Source organism: Larus michahellis, chromosome 1 (genome assembly GCF_964199755.1).
Source record: "Larus michahellis chromosome 1, bLarMic1.1, whole genome shotgun sequence".
Classification (NCBI taxonomy): domain Eukaryota; kingdom Metazoa; phylum Chordata; class Aves; order Charadriiformes; family Laridae; genus Larus; species Larus michahellis.
In genome coordinates, this window is record NC_133896.1 from 97,636,930 (window position 1) to 97,649,168 (window position 12,239).

General features: G+C 50.8%; 1 protein-coding gene across 6 annotated transcripts in view; it reads right to left on the bottom strand.

Annotated features, from left to right (window-relative positions):
• The window catches only part of BOC (BOC cell adhesion associated, oncogene regulated), a 58,693-nt gene that overhangs the window by 24,458 nt on the left and 21,996 nt on the right, over window positions 1-12,239 (bottom strand). For all 6 annotated transcript variants that reach the window (XM_074594764.1, XM_074594749.1, XM_074594755.1 and 3 more), the window contains 2 exons: window positions 1,226-1,399; window positions 586-864 (listed from right to left, as the gene is read on the bottom strand). In XM_074594764.1, the coding sequence (XP_074450865.1) occupies window positions 586-864; window positions 1,226-1,310 (364 nt within the window). In that variant the 5' untranslated portion in view covers window positions 1,311-1,399. The remainder of the gene's footprint in view (window positions 1-585; window positions 865-1,225; window positions 1,400-12,239) is intronic.

Sequence of the window (12,239 nt, forward strand, 5' to 3'; positions counted from 1 at the left end):
TTAATGCAGCTGCTCAGGTGCACCTCCTTACCACAACCAGGCGAACTTTTCCTTACTGCGAGCGCAGGGGCTGGTACTTTGGCTATGATGAACCCAGGGGCACCACAAAAAAGTGCAGGCCCCATCACAGCACAAGCAGGCCAAGGGACTTTGCTTTCTGTGGGTCAGGAAGGCAGCAAAACTTGGCACACACTGACGCAGCACTGACAACAGCCCCGCAGCAGCCCAGGCAGTGGTGTGGCCACAGGCACCAGCAGGTACTTTTTGGTAACCTCAATGAAGAAGTCAACAACCAGATGGGGCAACGCGACAGGCAGGGAACCAACCAGGCGCATGAACGCCATTGCTCAGGTATTTCTTTTTTTTTTTGTGGTCTTGCAAAATCTACCTGGCAGCCTGCCATGCAGGAGGACTGCTTGGGTCATGGCTGGGCCACAACATGACAGCCAGTCCATGATCAAAAATGCTACAAAACGGCCTAAGCCAAAGGAGCCCTCCCTTGATGCCAGCATGAACAAGTGAGCGTGGATGAACCTCTCATTGCCCAAGCAATGCAGGGGACGGCAGAGGACTAAGCTTACTCACTAGCTAACGTGACCACTGCAGGGACACTGGCAATGACTCCTTCGGGCACGCGAGCAATGCACTGGTATCGCCCCACGGTGTGGTTGTTGAGAGCTGTGATGACGAGTTTCCCTCGCTCAATGTGGATACCCAGCACCTCGTCTGATCCAGCCAGCTCCTTCCCATTCAGTCTCCAGGTGAGATTCACTCTGGGGGGGTCCACCACACACCCCAGGCTGACTGGGCCCCCAAGTTTTTGGACAATGGAGGCAGGTTGCACCGTGACCTGCAGAGATTCACCTGCACAGAGGGAAAAAATGGGAATAAGGAAGCTCTATGAGACTCAGTAAAAGAAAGGACAGAAAAAAACCTGCAGTGCTGATACATTTTGCATTCCCCATCGCTTCCTTCCCCTTAGCTCCCCACACATGCATCCTAGTGCTTTGAGATGCACACCAGCTCCATTTCTGGACAAAGATGTCCAACTCTGACTGCATCCCCTTGTCCTCTGGAGGAGTATTTCAACCCAGACCTTTGGAAAAGGCTACTGAGGAAGCAGCGGAGAGAGAAAACCACTTTGCACTTGAGGTATGGCTATGCTAATCAGCCTCAAGGCAAAACATAAACAAAATGGAACAGATAAGTAAAAACAGAAACTTACTCAGTTTGGCAAAGCAGCTAGCGGCTGCGAGGATGAGGCAAGGAATGGGGGACATGGGTCTCTTCTTTCCACGTGTCATTGCCATCCCATGCGGTGTGTCCTGGGGCAGAGGCGCCCAGGGACAGGTCCCATAAGCTGCCTCGGGGGATGCAGTGGAGGTGCGACAGCGGATTCCTGTGGATGACAAGAGACACGACGGATGAAATCCTCAGATTTCCCTCTGCTTTCCAGCCCTTTCTGGTCTCTCTACCAACATACCTATAACACCCAGGGATTCACCAAGCCAGTAGCCTGAGCAGGCTACAGACACTGATGCAAGCACTTCTCTTTTCCAGCCTCTCCCGCAAGCACAGTCATGAGTTTCCCAAGATATACTATCCTCAGCCATCGGTACAAATCTACATGTGTGCATATAGACACACAGAATCACAGAATGGTTTGGGTTGTAAGGGACCTTAAAGATCACCTATTCCCACCCCCCTGCCATGGGCAGGGGCACTTCCAGTGGGAGGTGAGACCAGGTTGCTTATACTCACTCTGCCTCCCCGTTTCAGATTCGGCGCAGTGAACGCCTGTACTGTGTCAGCAATGCACACCAGGCAATTTTCAGGAGCAAAACACAAACATTTCCAACAAAGTGTCACTGGAGATATTCACTAAGTGTTGCTGCCACTTCTTGGCTGTCTCTGGAATATATTCCAGCTTGAACACAAAATTAAAGCGTAGTACAACTCCTGAGCTACATGAAAACAGAGATGATCCTGCAGTTTCACAGTCTCTTCCTGAGACACTGGCCATGTTGCTACTGGGCATACCTATGTTTCAATCCAGATGGGACTCCTTAGGAGATGTAAAATTTTTCAGGGCATTTCTGCATGGTATTTTTCTGAAGCAGAGGGAACCCTTTTTCAAGAGAAAAGAAATGCCCAGTTCTAAATTTGTTTAAATTCAGTGCAGTATGCTGAGGGCGGATTACACTAATTTGGTATAACACACTTTTACTCCAAACTACGAGACCCAATTTCAGATTAACTCTTCTGCCTGAAATACGCTGCTTATTTTGAGTTGAACTACCCTGCCTGGACAAACCACGAGGTTCACATTTGAAAGCATCGGCAATCTCCAAAAAACTAGAAGCCAAAGGCCACCCCTCACAGCCCACATCACTGTGAAGAGCTGCACACTGCAGCAGCTGTTTCGGAGAGACTGTCATGAATGAACGCTAAAGCAAACAAGCCAGGTCAGAGAGATTAAAGATCTAAGTGGCTGCACCAAGAGACACCTTGGATGTCAGGCTGAATTCAGCTTCAACCAAGGGCAAAGGGCTGAAGTCAAGAAGAGGATTCCCTCTATGGACATCGTAATGCAGCTACAGGACTTTGAGCTCCCTCCAGCTGCAGCACTAAGACGATGACCCTCAAGTCTCAAAGGCGTTTCAGAATTGCTCCTGTGACATGTCCACATTGGCAGGGGAGAAGCCCAAGACCAAACCAACAGCCAGCTCAAGCAGCTGTTATATTGCCTGCTCCCCCCGCAGACGCACAATTAACCGCAACCACCATCCTCAAGAGTACCTGGCCTCTGCAGAGCAGTATTTCCTAGTTCCACCATGGTCACTGATCCAGCCATCACCTGCTTAAGCTTGCCCTTTTCCAAACACAACTCAGTCAAACAGAGGGGACAAGCCCCTTCAAGAATAACCTCCAAAATTAAACCCCCTAACTCATGAAGTACACACTGACACAGACTCCCATGAGATGCTCAGTAAGTCGTTCGAGGCAAGGCTGATTCCTGCTAGCAATGAACCACAGCATTTGGGGAAATCTCACCAAGCTACTCTCAAATGACTTTGCTTGGCCTCTGGTGACAGCAAAGGTGCAAGAGCACAGCGCAGGGTCAAAGTCCACGGCTGGCCACACTGAGGTCCACATCGCGACAGCAGGAATCTCTGCAAATAGGGCTGTCCCTCTGAGAGCCTCATAAGCTGTCCCCATTCTGCCCCCCCCCCCCACCCCAAAAGCATTGACTGGGGGAGTAGTCACAGAGGAGACGTTTGTATAAAATTGAGAGGAGACACGAAAAAGAAAAGCCACTTGTGAGCTGGCAACTTCAAAAGGAAGCAACGCCAAGTGAAGTGACCTGCAGCTGGAGCTTTGCTAATGCCACAAAGAGCACCTTTACAGGCCGATGTGAGCTCACTTGGCCAGCCTGCCCAGCAGGCTCAAGGCAAGACAGCTGTTTCCCAGGAGTTACCCAGCCATCGTTAGTGTGGCCATAAGCCCAAGATAACAAACCCCACCGACAGGTAGGGTAAATTAGGTCAAGCTTGGCTTCTGGGTGGCCAGGAAAATGGACAGAGCTCGACCATCGGGCTAGGTATACCCTGAAGGAACCCAGAAAGATCAGCTAGACTCATATTCCAGCTACTGCAGCCCACAGCCTTGTTACGTGTGGAAGTCCTCTGTGGGTAACCTCCAGTGTCAAAGTGACAAGACAGCAACATCCCCCTCCCACACACTTCATCCTTCCTGGTATCGCTCTCCTCCCCAAAAGAGGGAACAGAGTCCCAACAATTTGTCTTTGAAGAGTTTCCCCCATCAACCAGCACATACAGTTGTATGAGATCCTTTTGCTATCAGCCTGGAGAGCATCTGAGATGATACCCAATTTTGTTTCTCCATGTGAGACAGCCACAAAAATGCCCTTCGTTATGCCACAATCCAGGGCAAAAATCTGTTGCTGTTATCTAGGGCAAACACCGCTGACCATGGCCATAAAAGTGACCGAGTTCTGTCTGCACCAGAACATGCACTGTTGACACCACTGATGCGACACTTATTACAGAATCACAGAATCTTAGTGGTTGGAAGGGACCTTTGAGATCATCGAGTCCAACCACATAAAAAAAACACACAAAAAAAAAAGCACCCACCAACTAAACTCCACACCCACAACCCCACACACAACACCCCACCACAAACCAATAATCTTGGGCACTAGAGCATGCCCTGAAGAGCCATGTCTACACGTTTCTTAAATACCTCCAGGGATGGTGACTCCACCACCTCCCTGGGCAGGTTGTTCCAGTGCCTGACCACTCTTTCAGTAAAGTAATTCTTCCTAATATCTAATCTAAATCTCCCTTGCCGCAGCTTCATACCATTTCCTCTGGTCCTGTCGTTATTCCCTTGGGAGAAGAGGCCAACCCCTGCCTCTCTACAGTTTCCTTTCAGGTAGTTGTAGAAGGCAATGAGGTCTCCCCTCAGCCTCCTCTTCTCCAAACTAAACATGCCCAGTTCCCTCAGCCTCTCCTCAAAGGACTTGTTCTCCAGACCCCTCATTACACTCATCTAGAAAAGACCTTGAGTTAGTTCAGGCTTAAAACCTGGGTTTTGTTTGGACCTCACACCGTCAGGGTTGCTGGGGATAGAAAGCCTTCCACCAACATAGAAGAAACATTTTGGGGTAGGACTTAACGTCTTGTTCCTCAGTGTTGGAAGCCTACAGAACAAAGCTGACTCATTCCCCCTATCTGGATGGGTTTGGCAGCAGTATGGAAAAATGTTGGACAGAAAAGAGTTGCTTCTTGGAGCCCATGCTGGGGGAGGGGGTAGGCAAAGATGTTCCCAACCAGACCTCCCTGCAGCTCTGCGTCGTGCGGAGCCTCTGGCCAGAAGGGCAAAGCCAAAGGCGCAGAAATGTGTAATGGACCCTTCGTGAGCTAGGACCACCCAGGCACATCGGTACGACAACTGAACTGGCTGCCCCCAAGCCTGTAAAAAGATGAAGGGTAATAGGTGGGGAGAGAAAAAAGGGGAGATCAAAAAATTTGGCCACGGCATCGGGCAGATTGAAGAGTATTGAGCAGAGACTGAGGAGAGAAGGTGTGTTGCAACAAGTGTATGGTACCTCCCCAAACCTCCAGGCAGAATATGAGCTCTAAATAGGGACATGTGGCCATTTCTTTCACAGCTGAGTGAAGTACAAAAAGTAAATGGCCAGCATAAAAATAATGAGGAAAATGAATGAAAACATCAATTCCAAAAGAACTATTAGGATCCAGGGCCAGATTTCGAAATTCTCAGCTTCCACAATTGAAGCCAGATTTTCAAAAGCATTCAGTTCTTGACATGCTGAGCTCTCCTGAATAGGCAACCAACTTATTTCGATGCTTAAATGGGAGCTGACCTCTTTTGAAAATGCTGCCCTTAAGCAGCCTGCAGTAGTGCAAAGCAAGGAACTTTATTAATCAGGCAGCTTTCTATCTGCCCGGCGTCCCTTCAAGCGCCGCCAAAGCAGCAGGAGAGGCAGCGGAGGTGGGGAGCAGAGGCGTCCCCAGGTGCTCCAGTTGCCTTCCCAGAGGCAGCGGTCCTGGGCAGGCGAACATGCTGGGAGCCGCAGGGCTGCTGCATGATGGCATCTTGCTCTGATGCCTCCTCTCCCCAAGGCAGGTATGCTACGAGATAGCCCTGGTTGCCAGCACTTCTGCAGCCTCCACCAGCCTCAACAGCTCCCGCTTAATTGCTATTTGGGAAAAGAAAGAGTTAAAGTCACTTAAAGAGCTTCAAGGGGGGAAGGGAAAACAAAAAAATATTTGTTTATTTATTTTTAATTCTTTCCTGCCAGGTTAAAATAACAATTTCCTGTCAGTGGAGTGAAGGTTCTAAGTCCCTTTCAGACAGCCCAGTAAATCAAAGGAGGGGCCATTAGGAGAACAAAATTAACGAGAGCTTGATCAGATATAGGGGGTGGTGGGGGTGTAAAATCTGTCGGCTCAGCTTCCCGCCACACACCTAAGCCCACTGCGGCCCCCGTGCCGCACAGCCCCAGCTGTGCCGCGGTGATGGAGGGCACGGCAAAGGGAGCTGAGCAAGAAAGAAAAACCAGAGGTGAAGATATAAAAGAGAAGAGAGGCGTGCGCATGTGGGGGTGTGTGTGATAAAGCTGGAAAGGAAAAAGGGATCTGAATTAAATGCAGACAGCGGGAGAGGTGTTTGCTGATTAGAAACTGAAGGTTTTACTGAGGAAATGCTGCTCACAGGCCCAAGCCCCCTCCTGCTTAACAAGGGCCAGCCAAGCAGCCCTTGTTACTGCCATGCTGCCTGTGATTTACAAGGCTCCCAAATACGAACCAGCCTCTGCCCCGGCTCCGGGGCACTATCCCCGCACCACACAACCCAGCTCCACGGGCAGGCGGGGGGGAAAAGCAGAGGCAGAATGGCTCAGGTCAGATGCGTCCATGCTGTTATCCACCAGAAAGCAAGTGTGTCAGTGCACACAAGGGCAGTTTGGCGTTGTGGCAGGCGACCGGACCCCCGGCCCCTCCTTTGTGCCATGGAGGAATAGTAGGAAGGGGAAGGGGCTGCTTTGCACTAAGGCAAAGGCTGCAGAAACTCAGGTCCAGCTACCAGCTGGGGACACCCTGGGTGACTCTGGAGAATTCATTGCAGCTGGTCTCCATTTCCGACGGGTCAAGTAGGGACAATGATACTCCCAGTTCTCTGTTTTATACATTGAGACTTAAGTTCTTCAGAAAAAGCAACGTCTTACACAGCACAGCGTGCCAATTTTACTTGTAATCATTACTTTTTAATACAAGACAGTATTTTTTGTTGTTGTTCTGTAGAGATTAAAGCAGTGAAAACCAAAATGTAAAAGAGGAAAGAGTCACAGTACCCCTTTGCTTTACAACAGAGAGAACCTGAGGGCTAGAAGAGGAAAGCAACCTGGCCCAAGGTTATATAATAAAGTAACAGCAGGGATGGAAACCAAAAGCTCTCTGACTGGGACCTTCACCCCATCAGGCATGTTGTTCTTGGATCCCAGATCTTTGAAGTCCCATCTGAAAAAAACCCCACACAACTGTATAATCTTATAGCTGAAAAAAAACCAACCCCGTCGAGGCGACCCACCTGAGCAGGTCAACTGCAAAGTCCCCACGTGATTCTGGGCACGTATGGCAATCTGGACACCTCTGAAGACGACTGCTTCTCCAAAATCACCAAACAAAAACACCCCAGAGGACAAGATTACCCTCTACCAACACCCATCCCCACTCCAAGTATTAACTTCACACCACTAAGTTATATTTGCTCACTCTGAAAGGGTTTGGGAAAGGAGAGGTTTGCAGCAGGAGACACGCTCCTTCTCCCACATAACAGCATGGCTATCTGAAGGGGATGGGGGTGCAGATGCTGTATGGAGAGGCAGGATCCCAAATGGGAAGCGGGTGGTGTCATGACGGGGCAGAGGGAGGCAGCATCCAACGTTACACTGCCGTGTTTAAAGTCAAGGAGGTAGCACAGTGTACATGCAAACAGGGATAAAGGCTTGCCTGATTCCCTCTATAGCACTGAAAGCTCCTGACTTCCGAGTGCATTAGCTCTGTTAACATAGCCCTTGATTAACTGTGTGAGGAGTGTGTCGTCCCCCCCCTTCCCTTTTTTAAAGTGCTTAGGCGAAAAAGACTCTCTTACTGGCTACTTGTGAGCTCAGTGTGTCCATCAAGAAGCCACCACAGAGAAAGCCTGGGATAAATTCATGCTCATAGTTGGGATAAGGAAAATATCCAGAGCAAAACCTGGCATGGCACCATGCAGATTAGCGAGTTTACCTGTAAACTACAAATTGTGCTTGGGCACTGTGTGACCCTAAAAAAGAACCACAGATTTTCTCCAAGCAAGTCCTGAGCAATTCAGTGGCAACAGACACCTCTCTAAAAAAAATAAACTAAACTCGCAGGTAAAACAACTCTTTTTCCTTGAACAAAAATGCTCCTGCAAACCGAACCAGCAACAAGCCAAACAAATCATGCAGTGATCTTTGTGACTTTTTTTTTCGTCCCGTTTTCCTCAAGACAAAGCTACTGCCCTAGGCAACTCCTTTCCACAACTGCCTGTGATATCGCCAGGGAGGAGACCGGGCATGCTGGCTTTGAATTAGCAACAGGACGCAAAGCCTTCCCATCGCCTGTCTGACTTTTGGTCGCACCCCCTGAAGACCCAGCGCCTGTGTTCTCTGGCACATCTCCATCCAACCGTTCCTCTGAAATGAGTGCCACTTTCCAGGCTGACTTCGCCAAGCGCCAGCAAACCCCTTCATGTTGGCATTTCATCAGCCAGCAAGCGTAAGGCTGACTGAAGAAGGAAATGCCACCCTCATGCTGGCCACAGTGTCACCGCAGTGCTTGCGGCTTGCCTCGGGACATGCCTGTGGCACGGTGGTCCCAGGGTGACTGGACCCACTGGCCTGAGACAGCCCTGCTGCCGGTGGGCCAGGGATGCGAGGATGGCCTTGCCCCTTGGGATATGCCTCCCTTTTTCCACAGCTACCAGGAGAGGAGCCCTGTGCTAAAACAGAGTATGCACGCCGGCTTTCGCTGCCCCTTGGCGCACCCGAAAACAGCTCCAGCCCTTGAAAAGACAAGGCTAAAGTGTAAGAAAGAAAGAAAACCCGCGTCCTTTCTTCAATATCGTGCTCCCCCCATGCCCTAGACACTTAATTTCCCTCCTTCCCCCCCCCGGCTTCCCCCTCCATTCTGAGTAAATTCAATTTGACAACCCTGCTAATTGGATAAACGCTGCTCCCTACGCTCCTTTAAGGCTGCCCGCTTTTCTCTCCTTGTTTTTGGAGGGCGATTGTGGCTGTTCTTTAACATGAATTCCATCTGCTTTATTTCTCCTCTGCCCATTCAAGACCCCTCCTGAATATGTATGAGGGGCTGCGCCCCCCCACCCCCTTTCTCCTCCATCCCACCTCCCTCCCTCATCACCCCCCCAATCCCTCTCCCTGCCCTCTCCCATTGCCCGGGACAATAACCCCCCAAATGCCCCCTTCTCCCACCCCGGCCCTTTTTGCTTTAGATAAACACAGGCAGTGTCAAGTGTGAGGAGGGGGGGGCAAGGATGGGGTTCAACTGCCAGTCAAGCCTCGGGCCCTCAATGAAGCCCGGAGGCCTACCCTAATCTGCTGCATGCTTGCCATATGGGAGCTGTGTTGCCCTGGGAAACACTAACAGGCAGAACGGAGCTTAATAGAGTCCATATTCATTGTAATGCAGTGAAATGGCTCGAGGGACTATTGCCCCTTGGGTCTGTTTTCATTCTTCTGTTCCCCCTCTTTCTTTTCTCTCTCTCCTTTTTTTTTTTTTTTTTTTAATAAATTTTTTTCCTCCCCTCCTTCTCCCCGCTCCTTCCCCCCCACCCCCTGCCCCCGACTCTCTCCCCTCCCTTTTCTTCCTTTCAAAAGGACCAAGTCCCTGGAGAGCTCTAATCTGGAGAGGCTGGGGGCTCCCCGAAGGGCCGGCCGGCCGGCGGGGCAGGAGCCCGAAGGGGGAAGGGAGAGGGTGGAGGTGGTTATGGAGGCGAAGGAGAGGTGGAGGGCAAGAGGAAAGGAGCAACTAATAAGCATGCAGCCGGCCAGCTGTCAAGATGCTGACAATGCTGCTTCGGGTGGAAAGAGCCCCACCGCCAGCGCTGGCACGGAGGCTGGCGCAGGGTCCTCCCAGGGAAGCGCTCGCCTCCCCTAAGTGCCTCCATCCTCGGCTGCCGAATGCGGCACAAGTGACAAAAAAGGGGGGGGGGGGGAAAGAGAGAAGAAAAAAAATAAAAGAGAAGGGCACAGATGGAGCGTGCTGCGCAGCCTCTTCAGAAACAAAGTGCACCTAGGAAACAGATGTTGTTGCTGCAACAAGTCTGGAGCTGCTGGCTGCTCGCTGGCTCCTTCTCCCAAGCGCGTGAGGGGGGAAAGCGGCCCTGCAGCAGTCACCAGGGATGCCCCTGAGGCCAGGATAGGACACCTCTCCGGTTGAAAGCCTTAATCAAGGCTCAGCCTCCAACCTGGGAAAGCTATCATAGCTTTAGACCAACTTTTCCTCCACACTCCCCATCCTTCTCATCCTTGATCCACCTGTGGACTCTCCAACCTCCCGGCTAATGTCGTAATTTAAAGAGCTGAGGACTCCCAAAGTGAGCGCACATCTCCAGTGCTTACAGAAGAGTGCAGGTCAGGCATGTTGGGGGACTGAATGTCAAACGTCAGGAATCAGCAGAACTGCTGGTATCAAGGACTGGTGAGACCCCGACCAAGTGTACACAGGGTTGCAGCTCAACTTACCCTTATGCCAAAGTTGGTGCCGTGAGAAAGGGTCAGGATCCCCTTGGAAAACTACATCGATATAGCCACACACTTATGGAGATAATTACCTACTCTGGAGCGTTTTCTGTTTCCCCATGCCTGCTACAAACTCAGCTCACAATGTAGCAATAAACCCTGACTTATCTGGGGCTTTGCAATGGGACAACATTGCATTTTTGTGGTGAGAAGCACTGCAGAGGAGGCAGCAGGAAAGGGGTCACCCATTGACACAAGGGCGATGTGAAAACACCTTCAGTCGTAGAAGCAGGGGATTTACTGCACTGTATTACTTGCCCGTCACCTCAAGCATCCTATCTCTTGCCATGTGAAGACAATGCCCGCTTTATCATTCGCATCACAACTAAAGCCAGGGATCAGCATCAATGCAGTCAGAGCTACAGACAGAGGCCCTACTAAGCACAGAGCAAAAACTACCCCATGTCCTAGAGACTTCACACCACTGGCCAGAAAAGTTACTCCCTTTAGGCTGTCTGATACAGGCGACAACAAAATTTATCTAGCATCTACACCTTTTCCTATTTGCACAGAGGGGCAAAGCACGCTCCTGGGGGAGGAAAGCCCAGTGGATGGCTCTGCTGGGGGCTGACGCTGTGCGACCTGCAGGATGGGCAGCAAGCACCAGGCGATGCTGCTGACTCTGGTCTGGGCTCCACCACACCGAATCCCACACCAACGTGAGCCCAGTGTCAGGTTGTTCCCCTCCTTGTCAGCAACTGCAGCCAAGGAGAGCGCTGGGAGGGATGGGCAGTTCCCACCAGGAGCCATCATCGCCCAGGCACAGATGCGCCTGTGGCTAGTTTACATTAGTCAGGGCACTGTTTTTGTTTTTCCCTTCTCATCCTTTACAAACAAAAAAAAAAAAAACCAACCCAAAACTTGAAGTCTGAGGTTGAGGCTCTAATTGCCTCTTGGGTTAGGGAGAGGTCAGAGAAGAGGCAGATGCTGGGAAAGTGATGCTGGGCAAAAGCTCTGCGAGATGTCAAAGGGAAGCGGGGAATAAAGGTGGCAGAACAGAAAAGGCAGGAAAATTAAATTGAGATGAGGGGGGTCAAGAAAGAAGGTGAAATGGAGGAGCTGGGATTCTGGCTTATTTCCTTACACTGCATTTGTCCCCACTGCTCCAGGGGCTGGGGAGGCACAGAGCAGGCAATGCCATGGCTCACCTGCTGCTCATGTGCCCAGGCTCAAGCCCTTGCCCTGTCTTCCTCAGAGGAAGGGCTGTCCCCTGGGACTGCCACATCTCAAGCAAATCTCTCCCTTCCCAGCTGCCACTCTCCCACTTTGTTGAAACGTGGGTTACTCATGATAGCAGGAAAACGACGCCTGCTCTCACCAGAAACTCCATCCTGCTCCCAACACAAAAGTTTAATCAACAGATGTGCTTCCATAGTGTGCTCTGGTCCCAGTGAAACAACATTTTTCCACGGGGAAGAGAAGGATGCTCTCCTTCAAAGCTGTTTTCGCTGAGCTCTGCATTGCTTCCCCCAGCAGCTCTCGGCGAGCACATACACACAGCCAGCCCTCACTCCCCAACCACAGGACACCACCACGTTGACCAAAACAAGTATTTCACCATTGATGCAGCAGCAACACTATAAATGCTGCATTCTACGCTACCTAATATCACCCTAGGGCCTCTCTGCAGCTGGCCCAGCGGTTAGTAACAGGCCCCAGGGAAGGAGGACCACAAATCACAGCAAAGGTGTGACACTGAGCTGCCCTGAAGAGACCGATCTCCCTTTTATTGTCTCTGTCTTGTGATGGGTCAGGCTTGCAACAGGGCAGACAATAAATATCACAGCGTCCATTCATGCTGGTAACCACCAGATGAAACACTCCTCTCTCTGAAAGCAGAATC